At 32.5% G+C, this 21,526-nt stretch overlaps 1 protein-coding gene and 1 pseudogene across 1 annotated transcript; one reads left to right on the top strand and one right to left on the bottom strand.

The window, feature by feature from the left end:
* Positions 1–14,896: 14,896 nt before the first annotated feature.
* LOC149894753 (uncharacterized) lies at positions 14,897–17,994 on the bottom strand. The gene is made up of 2 exons (XM_090075598.1): positions 17,795–17,994; positions 14,897–16,291 (listed from the first exon to the last, which is right to left on the bottom strand). The coding sequence occupies exon 2, from the start codon at positions 16,283–16,285 to the stop codon at positions 15,206–15,208; it is 1,080 nt and encodes a 359-aa protein (XP_089931724.1). The 5' UTR covers positions 16,286–16,291; positions 17,795–17,994; the 3' UTR covers positions 14,897–15,205.
* A 1,591-nt stretch (positions 17,995–19,585) lies between these two features.
* Positions 19,586–21,518, top strand: LOC149894752 (uncharacterized; annotated as a pseudogene).
* The last annotated feature ends 8 nt before the right edge of the window (positions 21,519–21,526 follow it).

Below are 21,526 nucleotides of genomic sequence, written 5' to 3'. Positions count from 1 at the left end.
AATTTTGGAGAAAAGAGAATTACCATGGCTCATTCTGACGCGTTCTCTTTTGACGATAAATATTACGGTACAAACGAACTTGTTTGTCAATCTGGTTTGACTCTGCTTGAATATAAAAATTTGTATCCGTTGTTTTTTGTAGACATTAGCAAGCAAAAAGAAAGAGTTGTTTCTGAAACGGCAGAATTGGTGCTCAACCTCAAATTTCGAACAGCAGTACCAGAAAACACCGTTATTTTTGCAGTGATCATTTCAGACAGATTGATCACTTTCGAATCCAACGGAACCAGCATGAACGTTGTTTATTAGGTTTAAAAGACCGTCATGAGATTCTTAACAAAAATGATTTAAATAAATTTTTTTTCTTTTTAAAACTAAAACATGAGATATACAAAAAATTATCTGAAAAATTTGCTTATGGAAAATGGAATCACATTAACCTCAAACAAATTGTTACCTTTGATGATGATTGCGATTGATAATAATCTAATAAGTAAAGATTCGCTTTTGAAAGGTGTAAAAGAACACAGGGCAGTGGGTCGACCAAAAAAAGAAATAAAAATGAAAAATGAGAAAACGGAAAAAAAACCGATCGATCCAAAATACGAGAGGCTTGCTTCAATTCGAAATAAACCTGTGTCTGTGAAAACAACCAATATGGAAACCGGGGAAGTGGTTGAATACAAATCCCTTTACAAAGCAATGAAAAACACAGGACATGGATGGAGATATTTAGAACGTCGAAATGGAAAAGTGGAAGATGGAATAAAGATTGAAATTTTAAATTCGGAAAAGCTAGAAAGAAAAAGTCTGTGAGAAATGTAAAAATTCGAAGAATTTCCATGAATCCACGTGCGGATTTAAAAAATTTTTTCAATTCTTTTTCAGAGAATTGAAAAGAAATAAAAAAATATTAGAAAAATGATTTTGAGTTAAATAAATTTCTTGCTATATTAAAAATGGAAAACAAAACGTTGAAAGAATTGCGAGAAATCGCTAAAGATCAAAAAATAAGAGGGTATTCTAAAATGAGAAAAGGGGAGCTTATAATGACTTTGCAACCTTCAAGACCTGTGGTAAAACCTCCTATTGCTCCGAAACCAGCAATCATTCCACCTAGACCTGTGGTAAAGCCTCCTATTGCTCCGAAACCGGTTCATTTGCAAAAACACATCCTTGATGAACCGGTTTCAGATTTAACACCTGTCATAACACCAAAACCAGTCATTCCACCGAGACCTTCATTTATTCCAAGTCTGAAGGCAGCTGCAAAAAGTGTAGCGTCGTATGTTAAAACTAAGTTTAATGATATTAAAGAATGGATAGAACCCTACGTTCCTGAAATAGTCAAGGAGAAGGTAAGAGAATCAGTGGAACAAATCGATAAAAAGATACAGTCTATCAAATCACTTGTATTAAAAACAGTGTATAAAAAGCCCTTGCCAAAGCCTTATAAAATAAAATTCAAGTTGACTGAAAACGCGTTGGGTAGTACTGCTAGGTTATATTCTTACGAGCCTTCTTCTCAATATCAAGACATTGCATCCTTTTTTAATTTGGTAAGAGAGTCTGCCATTCAAACCATGGAAGGAGAAAGGAATACAAAAGTAAGAATTATTTTAACATGCAAAATGAAATCTGTAAGCATGATGACTGGTGAAGAAGTGACTCGTGAAGCAAGCTTTTCATCCAGCTCGGAAATTATTCTAGCAGCTACAGATGTAAGAGAGTTAATGAGCGAAATGGAAGAAAAAGTCTTGGAAAATAGTGTCAAATACAATGCTTTAGGTTCTAATAGCATCCTATCTAATATTTTAAGAATGGATATAAACTTTATCGAATACACACCTCTCAGCGGTGGATCCCACATTGAGCTGACTGACGATCTAAAAGACAAAAAGGCAATCATCAACATGAAAAACAACGACAATCAATGCTTTAAATGGTCAGTTACCAGAGCGCTGAATCTGAAAAATAAAAACAACGAAAGAATTGATGAAGACTTGATTGAAAAGTCGAAAAAGCTGAATTGGGATGGGATGGAGTTTCCTGTGAATTACCATAATATTAGCAAGTTTGAAAAAAATAATCCAGACATTAGTATCAACGTTTTTGAGTATGAAAATGAAAAACCCAACCCTTTGAAAATATCTGACTTTCTAGATCGAAAGCATAATGTTGATTTGCTGTATATTAAAAACAAAGACACAGAACTAGGGATTGCAATCCCGGAGGTCTTATTCATTCCCGGGATTTCGGGATTGAAAAACATCAATCCCGGGATCCCGGGATTAATCCCGGGATTGAAAAGCAGATACAACATCTATACAGTATTAAGTAGAATAAAAACAGTACGTTTAACTAAAAATATATTTATTAAATGAATTTAACTAACATGTTAATTAAATTTCACATGTTAATAAATGTTAAAAAATTATGTTAGAAATAAGGAGATATGTTATGTTTTTTGTGCTTTGAAATGCGACTTCAGGAAACATAACGCATCCAAAGTTTCATCGCCCAAACGGTTACGAATTTTTGTATTGAACAGGCCAGCGGAAGAAAATGCCCGCTCAGCCTCAACACTTGTTGGTTTCACGGTCATTAGAAAAGAATAAACTCTTTCTAAATAATCGCCTCGTGTACCCCCATTTTCAAATAGTGTCATTTCTTTTTGAATTTTTGATGACAATCCTTCATGTCTAATTGGATGTATTGGTGATTGTCCTTTTTTAATAACACGATCAAGTTCCTCTTCAATACTTAAAATATTTCTTTCAGACTCAGGTGCCATTTCAGGTTCCTCAATCAAATCCAGCATGTCAGACTCAACTGATGCTCTTACTAGAGCAGGATTGGAAGCATTTAATCTTTCCAGCAACTCTGCCAAAAGTTTTCGACATTTAAATGAAGAAGGCACTGTTATTATTTCTTCATCGAGGCTTCGACCGTTATGCAGGTATTGCAGAAGTCCACTCATATCAGTTTGGCGTTCATGCATGCGAGCCATTAAAGCTCTACGCATTTCTTTGCTTGTATTATTGTCAGCATCTTTTAATTTTGTAAGCATGAAATTAATAGCAATATCAGCTGTAAATAGGTTAGAATCTCGACGACATATTGCTTCAACCGTTGCTTTAATGGGAACTAAAGTTGTAATAATCTCTGATAATATTGTCACTTCATCATATGACAGAGCTATAGAATTATCTTGCACTGGGTAAATATCAATTAATGCTTTTTGTATACAATTTTTTACTTTGTAAAATCGTTTAAGCATTAATAGAAGGCTGCTCCATCGTGTCTTGCAGTCCATTACTAAAGACAGCTGTTTTCCAAATTCAGCCTTAATATATTTTTGTAAGACGTCGTTCTTGGAAGGTGATCGTCTAAACTTTAGTATAAGTTTGCGTACTTTTTTAATGACTGGCCCATAATGAACTTCGTTTAGTTCAATTTTAGGTCTAACATTTTCATGATTGTAGTCCAACAAATCTTCCTCAATGTCCTCATTCTCGGATGAATCACTGTCAGAAAATTCATTGTTAAAATCTGGCTGATTTGCATCGAATTCTCTTTTTTTATAAAGAACATCAATTACAGCAAGTTGTATGCCGTGAGCAAAACATAATTGTTGGTTAGCAGGCAGCAACCTGCCAACTTTTTTCATAACACTAGCTCCGTCGGTCATTATAGCCACAATGTCGCTGTATAGATCAAGACTATGGTCTTTAAGTCGTTTTTCTAATAGTTCAATGCACTTTTCTGCTGGCATTGAATCTGTTATTCGCACTAAACCTAAACTCCAGAACTGAGATTTTTGTCCATGAATGTTAATATTCATGTAGCGACGATTTCGAAGTGACGTCCATTCATCAAAAGACAAAGAAAATCTCTCTCCTACACCGAATTCCGTTTTCTTGCGCACTTCAATTTGATGAACTAAACCTAATCTTATTTTTTTGCTGTACTCTACTACATGATTACGAATTGTGTTTACTGACGTTGGTAGATTTCTGAATCCCATAGCAGTGAGAGCGGCACGTAAGTCTGTTGAAGAATAAATCACATTAAATGAAAGCCCGTCAGACGCCGTTAAACGAGCAAGTGTAGCACTAAGTGTTTTATCTTCCCTTTCATAAATCGAAAAGTATTCTGTCAGTGGTTTAGATTTCTTTTTTGGTGGTTTATCTGGTGTGCATTCTCCGGTAATATTAGGTTGGGTTAGAATTTCGACCTTCACATTATGCACCGACAACATGTGTGTATGAAGTCCTTTTGTTGACCCACCACCAATTTTTAAAATCTTCTTGCAGTTTGGCAATTTACACATCGCTGTTTGGCTTTTTTCATCCCGTAGAAAATATTTCCAAACAGCTGAGTTACTTTTAGTTGTAAAGTCCACATACGACATGCTGATTTAGTTTTTAATTTTAAGATTCTACCTTATAAGAAACGCGCTTTTCTTCAGTTTGAAAAAACTGACAATAGTAACTAAGCTATTAAAAATTATTAACAATAGTAACTAAGGTATTAAAAAATCTAACTAATTTAACGCGAATATTTTAAGTGTTTACATAAGTAACTTTTTAGAAACGACGTAAACTTGTATTATATAAAGAATTATTGTAAAATAAGTATAAACCGTAATATATAATGATAAATGTCTGGGTATCGCAAGCAAGCATATTATAATAATATTTTTCATTGCTTACAAATCTATTATTTAATTCAAATCGTATTCAATTTTTAAATAGTATATATGCTAACCAACATGACATAGTGCAAAGATATTCACTTTTGTTTTTCTCTAAATCACTCCTTTTCGATATCGTATTTTATTACACAACTGAAAATACAATACTTTTTACAATTTTATACAAAATAAAAACTTTTTATTGATACGCAAAATTGTTGTTATTTTTATATATTTTTTCATTACCCTTTTTTTTGTTCGATATTATAGAGAATCCCGGGATTGATGTTAGACAATCCCGGGATTTCGGGATCATAAAAAAGGGCGGGATCCCGGGATTTCGGGATCCCGGGATCCCGGGATTGCAATCGCTACACAGAACATTACTGTCTCATTAATAGTTTCAGTCGATTTGCAGGCTCCTCAGCAACAAAAGGTAAAAGAAAACAACATTTTTGTAGAAGGTGTCTTCAATGTTATGATCAAGAAGAAAAGCTTCAAAATCATCGAGAAGATTGTTATAACAACGCGCCAATGAGAATTGAACTTCCTAGAAAGGGTTCAACTCTACAGTTTAAAGGAATCGGAAAGTCAATGAGGGTTCCATTTATCGTATATGCTGACTTTGAAAGCTTTATCAAGCCGATAGACTCGTGCGTTCCCAACTCAAACCAGTCTTACACAAAAAAGTTTCAAAGACACATTCCAAATTCCTTTTCCTATTACATCAAATGTTTTGATGAAACCGTTTTAGAGCACGATCCAGTCATTTCCGTATCGTCAAACGAGAACCAAGACGTGGCTCAATTTTTTGTTGAAAATTTGGAAAGCGCAATAAAAGAACTTTTTGGAAAAATCGAGAAAAAAAAGATGGTTTTTACAAAAGAGGACAAAAATAATTTCAAATCCGCAACAGTTTGTCACATTTGCAATAAAAAACTCAAAGACGACAAAGTACGCGATCACTGTCATTTTACTGGAAAATATCGTGGAGCGGCTCACGACGAATGCAATAAAAAATTTCAACTTCCAAAATTCATTCCTGTTGTCTTTCATAATTTGTCTGGTTACGACACTCATTTGTTCATCAAGAAATTAGGTGGAAAAATCACTTGTATACCCAACAATGAAGAAAAATATATCAGCTTCTCGAAAAAAATCAAAGTGGGAGAGTACATTGGAAAAGATGGAAAACCAAAAAACAAAAAAATTGAATTGAGGTTCATCGACAGCTTTAAATTCCTTTCCTTCAGTTTGGATACTTTGTCTAAAAATTTAAAGCCAGAGCAGTTTAAAAGCCTTGCATTACATTTTGAAGGTGAAAAATTTAATTTGCTTTGTAAAAAAGGTGTATACCCTTACGATTGGGTGGACGGATTCGATAAATTTCAAGAAACGCAATTACCACCAAAAGAAGCGTTTTTCTCAAAACTTAGACACGAGGGAATAAGCGACGAAGAATACGCGCATGCGCAAAAGGTTTGGAGCACGTTTCAATGCAAAACGTTCAGAGATTATCACGATTTGTACAACGTGTCGGATGTGTTGATACTGGCAGATGTCTTTGAAACTTTTAGAGACACTTGTATGAAACATTACAGTCTTGATCCTGCTTGGTATTACACCTCCCCTGGTTTGGCTTGGGATGCTATGTTAAAGAAAACTGAAGTTGTAATAGATCTTATAACCGATATTGATATGCTCAACATGATTAGAAAAGGAATACGCGGTGGAATATGCATGATCTCCAATCGACATGGAACTGCTAACAACAAATATATGAGTGATGATTATAAACCTTCAGAACCTTCGAAATTCCTTCAGTATTTAGACGCCAATAATCTTTATGGATATGCTATGAGCAAACCTCTTCCAGTTAGAGGATTTAGTTGGATGACTGAGGATGAACTTTTAAATTGGAAATCCATACCTTGCATTCTCGAAGTCGATTTAGATTATCCTGAAAGTCTTCACGATTTACACAATGATTACCCTTTAGCTCCTGAAAGAATGCTCGTTGGAAAAGTGGAAAAGTTAGTTCCCAATTTAAACAACAAGGAAAAATATGTTATTCACCATGAAAACCTAAAACTCTATGAACGAATGGGGTTGATCACTACTAAAATTCATCGAGGTATCACCTTTGAAGAAGAACCTTTCATGAAAGACTACATTGACTTCAACACCAAAGAAAGAGCAAAAGCTACAAACGAATCTGATAAAGAATTTTTCAAACTCATGAACAACTCTGTCTTTGGGAAAACCATGGAGAATATTCTAAAACGCGTTGATGTTAGACTCGTTACTACGAGAAAAGAAGCTATAAAATTATCTAAAAAAATTAAATATAAACGAAACACCATTTTTGATGAAAACTTAATCGCGGTTCACATGGAAAAGGCATTTGTTTTTTACGACAAACCTGTTTTCTTGGGAATGAGCATCCTTGACATCAGCAAAATACTCATGTATGAACATCACTACAACTACATGAAACCTAAATACGGGGATAAGCTTAAATTACTCATGACTGATACTGACTCGCTCTTTTATGAAATAGAAACGGAAGACTTTTACAAAGACATTGCTGATGACATTGAAAGCAAGTTTGACACGAGCGACTTTCCTAAAGATCATCCTGCCGTTCAAAACTTTGCATTTGACGTTGGGTTTAAAAATAAAAAGGTTATCGGTAAGTTTAAGGATGAAACAGGTGGTAAGCAAATTAAAGAGTTTGTTGGGCTTCGTCCTAAGCTCTACTCTTATGAGGTCTTTAATGAAAAAGAAGAACACAAAAAATGCAAAGGAATTCAGAAATGTGTGGTTGAAAAGCACATCACTCATCAAGATTATAAAGAATGCTTAATGACAAAAGAAAATCAGCTCAGAAAAATGAACGTCTTACGATCTCATCATCACGATGTCTACACCGAAGAAATCAACAAAGTCGCACTCAGCTCTAACGATGACAAAAGGATCATTTTGGAAGATGGAATACACACGTTGGCTTATGGACACTACAAGTTGAAAAAATCGGCAGAGACAGAGGTAGAACATGAGCCAGAGGAAGAACACGGTGTAGAGGTAGAACCAGAACCAATGACAGAGGCAAAAAGGTTGATCGCAGAGTGCAGAAAGATAATCGAGGAAAACAAAGAAATTTCAGGTAAGTCAAAAAGGTTGATCGAAGAGTGCAGAGGTATAATCGCAGAGACAAAAAGGTAAGTGACAAAAATGAAGAATTTTTCACGGATCTGAAAGATTTTAAAAAAAATAACAAAATAAAAAAAAAAATGAGAAACAAAAAAATAAATGTGGAGGGAATTGTTTTACCAAACGAGGCTTTATCCACTATTCAGTTGATGGAAGCAGCAAAAAAACTAAAAATAAAAAACTTTCGAGGAGTTTTTGTCAGAGACGCGTTGCCAAAAAAGCCAAGAAAAAAAGAATGTGGAATTGTCAACACGGGTGATTCGAGCACAGATGGGTTTCATTGGGTGTGTTGGTTCAAAGACGGAGACAAAAAGTTCAGCTTTGACTCTTACGCTCAACCACCTCTCGTCGAGCTCGTTGACTATTTGAAAAGTCCTGTCTTTTACAACAGTGAAAGGGTACAATTTGGAAACACGTCTTATTGTGGTCACTTGTGTCTTTACGTCTTGAAAAAATGCGAAGAGGGAGACAGCTTTCAAGACGTTGTCAACACCCTTTGGTGAATTTTTTTAGATCTGCAAACGGATTTAAAAATTCGAAGAATTTCAATGTATCCAAAGGATTTAAAAAAATTTTTCACCATTAAAAAATGATTGACAAATTCAACAGAAACGAATTCAGTGCTTATTTTGATAATCTTGCATCAGACTCAGCCAGCAACGTTTATATTAAAACGGACGGATCGAGCACCATCACTGCAGATTTGGATTACAACTCTCATAAAATCATAAACCTGGGTGAACCCACCAACGCACACGATGCTGCTACGAAGAATTATGTAGATACGCATTCGTCAGGAGGAGGAACTGTAGTGGGAACTGCAGATTTGGATTTAAATTTTCACAAGGCGATCAATTTGAACGAACCGACTAATCTTCATGACGCTGCCACAAAAAATTACGTTGATGTGAGTTCGAGTCAGTGTGTTAAAACGGATGGATCCAGCACCATCACTGGAATCATCGACATGAATTCACACAAACTGATCAATGTGAGCGATCCAACCAATTTAAAAGACGCTGCAACAAAAGGGTATGTAGACACCAAAGTCGCTTACAACGCTATTTCATACACCGACATTAACATGACAGCTCATAAACTAACTAATTTGGCTGAACCAACATCAGCTTCAGATTCAGCTACGAAAAACTATGTAGACACGCATGCTTCGGGTGGAACAGTCATAGGTACAGCAGACTTGGATTTGAACTCTCACAAATTGATCAACGTGATTGATCCAACCAACGCGCAAGATGGATCGACAAAGAATTATGTAGACTTGCTGTTGCAAAAATCAAGTCTGACCAGTGTCGTTCCAGGATCTAGTTTTACCAGTTTGGGGTTGAAGTCTCAGACGGTTGCAGCGTTAACGACTTCCCCTGTGTTTGCGTTTTCTGGAAAATCTGGAGTGTTGAGAAGATTGTGGTTGGCTTTATACAGCACCTCTGGTACGAATATTCCAGGTCAAGTTTTTATTCGAATCTTTACTGACGGAGAAATCAATGTAGGGAATTATGCAGAAACAACAGAAGGAATTGGAGTGGATCAAACAGGACTTGCTACTGATTTGCTTTTTTCACCATTGGGTGGAGCTTTTTACGCCAATTCTTTGCAGGGATGCAACATGTTTAACACCACTTCCTTGGGAGGATATTTCACATTGGACATGCCTTTCAGAAACGACGTCTCCATTCAACTCGTCAACAGAAATGCTACTGCCATCACGTATTGGATTCAACCGTTCATTTCCACACTTGCTTCCATTCCTGCAACCATCCCTCTTTACAAGCTGTACTGCAGAACGTTTCGATATTTGAATACCACTTATGGTAGCGAATACGTTTTGTTGAACACCAACGGGAAAGGAAATGGTGTGTCGTTGAAATACATCAGGATGCACATCATTGGCTCTTCTGGAAACTGGTGGGAATCAAGAGTTCGAATGTACGATGGAAATCTACCTCCAGGTAACGGTACTGTACTCACTCCTTGGACACCGTACAACACCAACAATTACACGTATTTTCCAGGATATGACGGTGACAGCACATGCATCTTTTCCTCTTCTGGATTAGAAGATTTTTATTTGTCGTCATGGAACGGCTCAAATTTAACTTCCTTCAACAACAAATCGACAGGACTTTTGTATCAATCCACTTCATCTATCGGTTCCGCCACCACCATCTCTTTTTACAGAAATTTCGGAGAAGCAGATTCTATGCCTACTGTCGCAGCTGGTAGAAGACTAGTTGTCACGCTCAACTCTGGCGATGCTCAAGTCGGTCAATCCGGAAGCTTTTACCTTCTTCTAGGACAAGTCTATTACTACGCTTAAAAATTCGAAGAATTTCCATGAGCCTAATGTACAGATAAAAAAAATTGAAAATGACTTAAATAAATTTCTTTTCATATAAAAAATAACAATGAGTATGTCAGATAATGAATTTTTAGAAGATCTCTATGAAAGCGAAGACGATGACAGTTCTGTTGCTGAGGATAGGCCTAGCAATAGACTTGTGTTAGTTGACGCTGAAGATGATGATGATCCTGAAGATTTGCCTTACAATGGACCTTACAATGATACTATAGTTTTAGATTACAATTCGATGAGTGTTGAAGAACAAAATGAATATGATGATTATATATATAATGAATTTTTACAAGATATGCATAATGAAACGGGTGGAAACAACTTTATCATTTACATCAATGATGAGGAGGAGAAAAGAAATAGATTAAAGATTGAGGCGTTGATTGAAGGTTTTAAAAAGGATGAATATAGAGTGTGTGCTTCTGCTGCTTAAAACGATAATCATTTTATTCCTCACATATAACGAATAAAATGACTTAAATAAATTTTTTCTTGTTATAAAAAATGAGTATTACAGAACAAGAAGAATTTGAAGAATTCCTTTACAGCGAACTACAGGAAATAAACACTTTTGATCCAGAATTACACAGAATGGCCATACAATTCCACGATGATCAACACAAAAACAACATGCGCAAAGAATTAGAGAAACGCGAAGAGAAAAATATAAACATCTTTTTCCATACTTGATCTACAAAGAATAAATTAAGTCATTCACAACCTTTTTTTCATTATGGCATCTCATTATGAAAATCCACAAAAATGGAAATACGCAAAAATGACAATGAGCATGCGCAAAAAATACCCACGAGCATGCGCAAAAATACCCATGAGCATGCGCAAAAATGCCAATGAGCCAGAACCCGCATTTTGTAGTAGTTACAATACTATGTGGCTTAATTCTTCTTTAATTATAATGGAGTGATTTTAACTGATTATTCCCTACAATAACGTTATTTTAACTAAATAAAAACAGCGGATAATTTGATGCACTAAAGTAATAACTCCTTTATTTAAAAAGATTGTTTAATCGGAAAAATATCAACGGACTTCAATCCGTTAAAACTTTAATCCGTTAACTTAACGGAAAAGCCGTTGGTGCAATAGCGACGGATTGATCTGTTACCCAATTCGTTGTATACAACGGATTTTTTTTTAGAGTGTAAGTATACACTACGAAATGATAACTCACTCTTTGAACCCTTTTGTCGAACAAAATTCAATCAGTTTTGTATAGCTTATCGTGCACCCTATCTCTGGAACAAAATTGTTTTACCTAACTTTGATTTATCAATACCTTCTCAGTCTTTAAAAACCTCAAATTAGACAAAAACCTCAAAAAGAAGTTAAAAAAATTCATTCTCTTTAATGACAATATGTTGAAATACTTTTAAAAATAAGAAATTTGTATAAACACGCTCTTTTGTTTTCTGTATTTTGTCATTTTTATTTGTCTATATTTATTAATGGCTTAAGTTATATTCTGTTATAACTTTTTATGGTTCTGGCGACAAGATCAATAGATCTTCTATCAGTTACCAAGTTTTTATTTAAATTAGTCTATATATCACGGATTTTATTGCATCACGAAAGCATATATCTCGGATTTTGATGTATTACGAGAACATATGTCATGGATTTTGTTGTATTACGAGAGCATATATCACGGACTTTATTTTATTACGACTAATTAAATGTAAAACTGAAAAAAAAAAAAAAAAAAAAAAAAAAAGGTATCTCCCTTTTCAACATAACCCAAATGAACAACACCTGTTCTTTTGAAGAAGATGTAGAACATGTTTTTCGGCTGAAACCTGTCGTATCTTACTATAGTTCTTGGACTTTCCACCTTCACCGACCCAACTAGCGTTAGTCGACTTGTGTCCAACTTGTCTCAAATAAAACCACGACTCATCCCCTGTAATAACATCACATAGTCTCCATCCCAGCCGGCACACAACGTTGTATTTACGTTGTATTTATGTTAAAATTACTTTTTACGTTACTTAACGTTAATCTAACGTTGTGTAAACGTAATCTTTTTAACGTAATATTCTAACGTTGAGCTAACGTTGACACAACGTTAAAAAAAACAAAGAAATATTAACGTAACATCCTAACGTTGAGCTAACGAAAAGACAACGTAAAAAAACCAAGAAATATTAACGAAGTTCTGCTAACTAAAAAAAAAACCTACCGAAATTTATTGCTATTTTTTCTTCTTAAAGATGGTGTAAGAGAAAATAGGAAATATATTTGTCTAAATATAATTATAAAGGTAATTACCTGCCAATTAATTACCTTCAAACTAAACTTATAAGTTTAGTTCGAAGATAATTACTTAAGTTTAAAGGTTTGAATTGTCTTTTAAAAGACAATCGAGGAATTTTGAAAAAATATTTTTAAATAAACAGCGTAAAAGTAGTAAAAACTTTGAATTGCTGATAAAAGATTTATTAAAAGGTAGTAAAATGTCGATTATAAAAGTTCGATTTGATTTTTTATTGTTGTCAAAACCTGTTCTATAAATTATAGAACAGGTTTTGACAACAATAAAAAAATTGCTCGGGTATAGAAAAGTTTTTTTTTTATGTTATAGAATGTTTTATTATGACATTGAATAATTTTTTATTCTTAAATTATTGTTACAACTGTTTCTGAATCTACTAGTTTTCATATAAATTATAAATACTTAGCTCGATATCATTAAATTTGTTCAAGTTTTAATTTTTTTAATTTCCACAATAAAAGTTTGTATCCAATTATTTGAAATGTTCAAACAATGATGTAACATTTGTAATTGGGTATTCATTATTACGATTTTTCTTCTTTTAATCTCATTTTAAATTTTAAAGAGTTGTGCTACTATTTTATATTCCTTTAGCTGAATCCAAATTTACAGCTAAGTTAAGATTTTTTATAATAAATAGGAGTAATATGTCTAGTATTTTACTTTAGATGCAAGGAAATCACAAACAAATATGAAATTGGTAGGAGCCTAATGCTCATCCAATTAAATCTGCTATGATGTTATTTTGAACCTGATAGCTACTCACTCTGAGCAATATAGTATAGTATTTTAAAATCAAGTTAGCTGTGGAAAATCAATTTCAGTAAACTGCTTACATTGCTTATATTTTGACAAACATTGTAATTATATTATTAATAAGAAACATGAAGATTATTTTTCATATATCTTCACGGAGCAACAGCTATGAATTAAGTGTTAAAAAGAAATCAAATTATAAAGTAAGTAAAATAAAATTTATTTCAAAATTTTCGTTTGTAAAATGCATAGAGAATCTTCAACAAAAGCACAAATAAACGATCAGATTGCAAATATTGGAAAGGTCTCTCTATTAGTCGTTACAAAACCTTTCCATTTTGCCGAACCGGCAACAATCAGTAAATGCTCCTGCGAGAAATCAGGACATATATCTTGAAGAATGTTTAATAAAAAGACTTAAGCCTTTTATTGATAAGTATCACAGCGATAAAAAAATATCTCATTTGGCAAAATTTGGCAAGCGAACATTATACTATGAAGATTTTATGCAGGTTAGATGATAATGTCAATTATGTATTCCGTGACATAAACCCACCAAATCTTCCTTAACACCAATTGAAAACTTTTGAGGATGATTGGTTTAGAAAGTGTATGAGGGAGGATGGACTGCTCATACTGAAAAACAGTTGATGTTGCCCATTAAAATTAACGCAAAATAATTTAATAAAACTTTTTTTGTTAAAATCATGAAAGGGATCATGGGAAAATTACGCAAAGTTGTTGATAATGGTTTGCTTGCTAAATTAGAAACATTGAAATTTAAATAACAGTTAATAAGTGATCATCAAAAATTTCAAATAAAGAGCTTTTATCATTGAAAAATAAAACACCGTTTCAGCGTATTTAGTTTATTTCTATGTATATAGTTTCTGTGTATTCAGTTTATTTTAGTGAGTATAGTTTCAGTATATTCAGTTTAACTTAGTGTGCATAGTTTCAGTGTATTGAATTTATTTCAGTGTATAACAGTTTCAGTGTATTCATTTTATTTTCGTGTGTATAGTTTCTGTGTATTCAATACCCTCAATATTTTTCTTTGAAGCATTTGATAAAATGACAAGAAGTATAGAAGTGGGGGATAGGGGGTGAATGGGGTTTCCAGAATAGAAAAACTGGAGGGAAGAACGACACTGGCATTATGTTACTCTTTTGAGACACTCTCAGTGGTGATTTCATTTGCTTTTGTTTGCATATTCCTATTGAATCTTCTTTTAAGAAAATATAAACGTTTTGTAGCTTTGTTTGGTCTCTTTCCGTTGTAATTACTTCTTTGTTATATAGTTAAAATATTTTTACAATCTAATAACTTAGGGCGGTATTTTTCAGTTGCTTAAACACTTTGGTCCACCATTTTTAAAGTCTTTATCACGCAGTAAAGCAAATGTGATTAATTATCTCCGTAAAAAGCGGCCAATTTAGGACCAAGATTGAACCTAGATTAACAGTAGTGGTGGTGCGAGATTGGAGGGGTAGGGTTAGGGGTTAGAAAACGACTTTTTTATAGTCATAAACATATGAACAAAACTCTCATTTAGAAAGAAAATTAACATTAAAATATTTTTGATTCTGTTCTCACAATTAAAAATGATTCCATCGCAAAAAAGATAACAAAAAGAAAATAGAAATAAAATAGCAGATTGAAAATAAAATCATTTAACATATATGAAAAAGATAGATGATCTCCTTTCATTATAAATTTTCAGTTGAAAAAAAAAAAATTTGTAACTGTTAAGACAGTTCTTTACAAAGTCCTTTATACGTTCTAATTACGCTTTTTTTTTTTTTCTTTTCTTTTTCAAAAAATAAAACAAACCCTCAGGTAAAACTTTGAGATTTTTTCAAATCTTGCTTACTTGTTCTAAAACTCACCAATCTCTTCGTATATATGTGTTTCGGACACTTTCCTCTTATGCTTACGTTCCATTTTCCTTTCAGAAAGTCTGGCCCACATCATTGGGAAAAATGATTTTCTTTTTTCACTCGAAAGATTTGACTCTTCCTCAATATCTAGAATATTGCTGCAAGACTTGCATTTTTTCAATTTTTTTTTAGATTTAGTGGAAGTAAAATTTTGAAAATTGTTCAAGATGTTTTCTACTTCCTGGCGACCATAAAAATGAAAATTATAAATATCGTAAACAAGGCTCAATCGGATTTCATTAACACTTTTAGAGTATTGAGTGTCCGTCCCTAAAGCTTTAACATGTGGTGGCACTAAAGCACTGGCGAAGCTCACTCTTATTTCTTCTCTCAGTTCAAATATTTCGTATATAAGCTTTCCATTTAACTCCGTTACACTCAAAATAGTGTCAAATTCACGTACCTCACGTAAATACACAACTTCAGTTGGTAGCGCTTCCTTTGAAGCGCTACCGAGATTAAACACAATTCTTTGGGGAACAAAACCGTGTGTCAGAAACTTTTGCAACTCTACAGTTTCCATATATCGAATAAAGGTAAAGTCAGACTTAAGCAATTCATTTAATGGTAATGCTATTTCTTTATTTTCAGAAGAAACGAGGCGAACTAAGGAACTGACGTCTTTAAAACGCTGGTTACTTTGGGGGTTGAATCTGAACTTTTCACCCTTCCGAATTGTTGATGAGTAGTACTCGATTGAATTGTTCGATAAAACGTAAATATTAGGAAGAATAAATCTTAAATCGATATCTTTTCTTTTCGGAAAAGCAAGTTCCACAAAGTCTATTACTTCAACTCTGTCTACGTATAAGTTGCGCTTTTCTAAAGTGTTAAAGCGAAAAGTTTTGCCATTGTTATCTACTCCAATTAAAAGTTTTACATTTTCGCGGTGCAGCACGGTAATTTTTTGATTAGCATGAAGCACTTCTACATCTTCTATTATGAAAGGTTTATTGATTGTCACAGTCAAAGGAAGTGAAAGTTTTTGAATAACATCTAAAAGTGTGCAGCTTCCCATTTAAGTCTAACGAAATTGAATTTAAATGTGTAAATATATGAGGAACATTATTTTTTTTAAAATATAAAACTCATAGTTTCTTTAACAGAAACGTATGATCTATTGAAACATTAAACCTGAAACTTAATCCGAGAAATAAGACAAAATGAGAATATAAATAAGAAATTTGAAAAATTTTAATCCGCTTAATTTTACACTTACTTCATTAATCTGAATAGAAAGTGAAACTTCACATAACTTTTTACAGCTTTAAATAGCTCTATAAAACTATTTAAAAATAATTTACAGACAAATTTATTAGCAAATATAACGAAATAAAACTGTTTCCCCAAAACTAAAATTAACCATCGAAACTAATTGCCCTTATATAAATATAATAAAGCTTATGTTTCTGTACATAAATGTTGTAGGTTTAATGCAAATATTAAACTTTGATTTCAAGCGAAGCTTTTTTTTCCTTACTTTAAACTACCTGCTTTCATCTGATTGATTACAGGTACAACTCAGTGGTCATGTGATCAAAAAATAATTTCTTTTGTTCTTGTTAGAACTAAATGCAGAGAAAACGTGTCCAATGGGCGAGCTATGAATAAATTTAAGAGCGGATTTTTAAAGATATTCATTTATATTCATTTAAATGCAGCACATTTAAATGAATTTAAGGAAGAAATTTTGTGATGAAATATGATGCAAGACATATTCAAAAAACAGGACGTAGATCTGAGAGATCTCTGCATAGATTTATAAAAAACTGTTCCCTGGGTGGAAGATGTTAAAATGTTTGCCTATATAAATAGGAATAAGAAATAATGAAATAGGAAATAATAAATATAAATAGGAATAAGAAATAATGAATAGGAAATAATAAATAGGAAAAAGATGTCTTGGAACTTTTGTTACTTTTCGACATTGAAAAAAACCATTCACAAATTATTCAACTTTTTCAAAAAAGCCAACTTTATTTTAAACAGAGGTTCCCTAATATAGCTCAGATGCATATCTCTCTGCCAGTTTATTGTTGTATGATAACGATATACTCATCAAAGATCTGAAACAAGTCTACCAAAATGAACTGAGTTATTAATTTTTCATCTCTCAAATACCAAATTTCATATTTGCATTAAATGCTTACAATATTTATGTATATAAACCAATATGTTTCTATATAGGTAATTAGTTTCAATATAGATAATCAATTTTAGTATAGGGTAAACAATTTATTGCGCTAAATTAAAGGTTTCATGTAACGTCATTGAAAGAGTCTAAAGCCTTCTCAGAGAAAAACTTTAAAATCTTTTTTCAAAATGTTGAATAGTAATGAACTATTCAAACACTATTCAGCTTTTATTTCCAAAAATCTATCCACAAATTATTCGCATATTTCCAAAAGTTGACCTTATTTTAGATAGAAGTTTCTTAATATTGCTCAGATGCATATCTCTATGCTGGCTTATTTTTAGTATAAAACAATATTTATCATTTATTATTGTAAAAAAAAGATATACTGACCTGGGATTTGAAACAAGTCTACAAAAAAAAAAAAAACAACTGAATTATTGAGTTCTCATTTGTCAAAAATATCGATGACAAGTAGTAATAAATTAGCAGAAAAAATTTCACGAAAATTAAAACTGTATTTTTTTTATCATGTTTAAGGTTTTTTTTTATATCATCGTTTATCTGTTCTGAATATCGTCGTTCTCTCTAATACAGTTGTTCTACAATTGAATTTAAAGTATTTTAAAATGTGTGCATTAATTAAAGACGCCGCACACTGATCAATTTTTAGAGCTTAAGATCAAGAAATAAGTTTTTTTTTTTTAAAATGTGTCGATAAGTTTTTAAGATTATGATATTTTTAACTCTAAGTTGTTTTCATACCAACAAAATTTTAGCATTGTGCATTTACTGTCTGACTTTTTTATAAATTTGTTATTCCGTTTTTTTGGTCTTAGTTTATAAATGTTTAAAATGAAAAGTCATAATAAAAAAAAGTTGAAAAATTAATTTTAAATATCAAAAAGTAAACATTATTTGGTACTACTACTAGTGTAAAGGTTTTATACAAAAAAAAAAATGGTGCTTATTAAAGAAAGCTTTTGGTAAATAATTCAGCTGCATGAGTTAAAAAAGTTCAACTTTTTAATTTTTTTTTAATGAACTCATTTTTCTACGCGATTGAAAAAAGATTTAATATTGTACAGTTGGAGATGACGGTGAGATTAGTGTATTTGTAATCTTCTTCTTCCTTCTTGATTTAAATTTAACCTCAATTAAAATTAAACGAGGTAAGTTCAAGAATAAAAGAATAACTGTGTCGAACTGCTTCCATCAAACTGCATTTTTTTTTTTTTTTTTTTTTTAACAAGAAACAATTTGAGATTTTTGGGATTTGAAAATAAAACTAACTTAAAAAAAATAACCCTTGCAGTTATTTTGTATTCTGGACTTACAGTTACATACTATGGCTTAGAAACTTTCAGAATCATATCATATAGGCATCTTAAACTATACTTCTTATTGTATAGGGTATAGGATGCAATTTACTAAAAAATCTGAATAGCACAGAAAGAAAGAGTCAAAAAAGTTTAACACAGAACAACCCTTAAGTTGGTAATTTAAACAGATTAGAGCAGAGAATCAATTTCTCTAAAACCGTAAAGAGTTAGACACTAACAGTTGGAGTGAAGTGGTGCTGCAAAACGAGAATAAAGTTTGAAAATCACAGAAAAAGCTGCATCTTTATTTAAAGTGGTATTTAGTTATAACATTAAAATTGCTTTTTTTTTCAAATGTAAAACCTTTCATCTTTTACATTTTTATCTTGTGCCTGGCAGATGACGGAATTGTTATCAAAGGATGTGCAAGCAGCCATCAAGATGAAGTTAAAGCTTCTAAAATTGAAGAATAAAAAGACTTAAGAGGGACTTTTTGATTAGTTAATAAAAAACTTTTAAAAGATTGTTTCATTATGTAAACGGACACTTATGCTTTTCTCATAAAGTAGAATGGGATGTCTGTTTACAAAATGTCTATATATAACATATATTTCAAAAGTTAAATGTCTACATATATATACATATATATAAATATATAGACATTATTACAATTAAATAAATTATTACAATTAAATAAATCATTAAAAAAAAGTTAAATAACCCTTAAATTTATACAAGAAAAAAGGTACCACAAGGGGTAAACTGGCGATGTCCATATCTTTCAAGCTGAAAAAGAGCGCTGTTTATAATAAAACCAATCAAAATTTTTTTAGGATAACGTTATACTTTACTATTTATTAAAATGGCGGATAAATGTAAATTTCCTGATATTACCGGTCCAAAAAAAGACAAAAACATGGTCGAGAGGGGGAAGAAGAGAGAAATGAACGATTATCATCACATGTAATGGGCCTTCCCTGGTTCTGCAATTGTTATAAATGTTTTCAAATAACGGCAGCGGAAGAGAGGGAATTTTTATTAACACAATTTAACAAAATACAAAACAAAGATCACCAAGGCACCTTTCTTGCTTCGATGATTGAGGTTTTTAGTATAAAACGAAGAGTAGAAGAAACACCATTACTAAATGACCACTTATTCTCTTATTGTATCAAAGTGACAAGAGATAACAGTACTGTAAAGATTCCAGTTTGTATCAATGCTTTTTTATCAATCTTTGGCATTGAAAAAGCAAGAGTAGAAAGAATCAGAATTCTCTTGCTAAGACTGGTGAGTATACAAGCATATATAAAATATTATTTACTAAATAATGATTCAAATAAATAATTAAAAAATTGATATAACAATGTATAAATCAAATTTAACCAGTTTTTCTCAAAATTTACAAAATAAATTATTATTTGTATAATTTGATAGCTAACAATCTTAAACAGTATAATATTTGATTACATTGCTTGTGAAATTGCTTTTTTTAGGAATTCTTCCTGTTAGCCTGCAAGGAAAACATACGAACCGTCCTCTTGCCTTTTCTGAACACATTGTGAATAGTATTATTGATCATACTAAATCTTTTAGAGGACGGCAAAGTCATTATGCTTTGCATGATAATAGGAAGCTTTATCTGCCAGAGGAACTTAGTTTATGAAAGGTCCATGAAATATATAAGGAGCGCTTCCCACAATATAAAGTTTGTGAAAGCTACAGGAACTTTAATATTGTTTGATTATTTAAGAATAATCTTTGATGACTATTTATTTTGATTGTGATTTGTTAAGATCTCTGGCTCTAAGTTTTTTATCCAGGAAAAAAATTTACAGGAAATTTAATATCAGCTTTGGTTATCCTCATAAGGATACATGCTCAACATGTGACAAGCTCACTGTTATAATTGAAAACAAAGACACTTCCGCAGATCAGCTCATCAAAATTCAGCAAGAAAAAGAGCTTCACTTGAGCAAAACAGCAGTGTTTGATCTCAGAAAGGCAGCAGCATGACATAATGCTTTGTTAAAAACTAATCATGCAGCTCTTACATTTGACTTTACTAAGAACATGAGCTGTCCTAATATTTCTACCAATGATTTTATTATTGTAGGCAGCTCTCTATATACACATTTAATATACACAGCTTAGGATCAGGCAGTGTGCACCTGTTTTGCCATGATGAAACGTATGGAAGAAAGGAGTTTTTTCATTCTTCCAAGAGATATATCACATTTGGAGCTATTTAGTGATTCATGTGCAGGACAAAATAAAAATTGGACTATTATTTGTTTTTTGCCGCAGCTATATGGAGTGTGATTGTGACATGGCTTTAGTCAACCAGAAGGTTCAAGCAGAGATACAGCAAAAGAAACCTTCACCGTTTCAAATTTTCAAGAACATGTTCCTAAGCTGAACATGTTCCTAAGTTTCTCAGAACATATAAAATCATTTTACGAAGCCTTGTGTCCAACACAAACCCGTCTAATCCGTGAGTCATTTTTTCCCAAGATTTCCCTCATATACTATAATATAGAGAGAATTGGAATTGGCCTTTAAAAAGAACTATTGTATCAAAAGCAGTAGGAAAGGGGAACTATTTAGTACCAAATCCCCTCATGTTCTTGTACACTGAAAGACTGGCGGTTAACAGTGCCAAGTATGTTGACCTTCAGGTTCTCAAGGCTTTTTGCTCGCCTGTGGCCCAGCAGTTTTTTAAAGGCATGCCTTACAAAGGTCAGTAGGATGATGATAAACCAGCGTCAGAACTGTCTGAACAGAATGAGGTTTAAATTACATA

Source organism: Hydra viridissima, unplaced genomic scaffold, assembly GCF_058129835.1.
Source record: "Hydra viridissima isolate aposymbiotic clone 2 unplaced genomic scaffold, HvirCarnegie_v1 scaffold_1, whole genome shotgun sequence".
Taxonomy (NCBI): Eukaryota; Metazoa; Cnidaria; class Hydrozoa; order Anthoathecata; family Hydridae; genus Hydra; species Hydra viridissima.
Note: the sequence above shows the minus strand (reverse complement) of the source record. Positions and strands in the feature narration are given on the sequence as shown.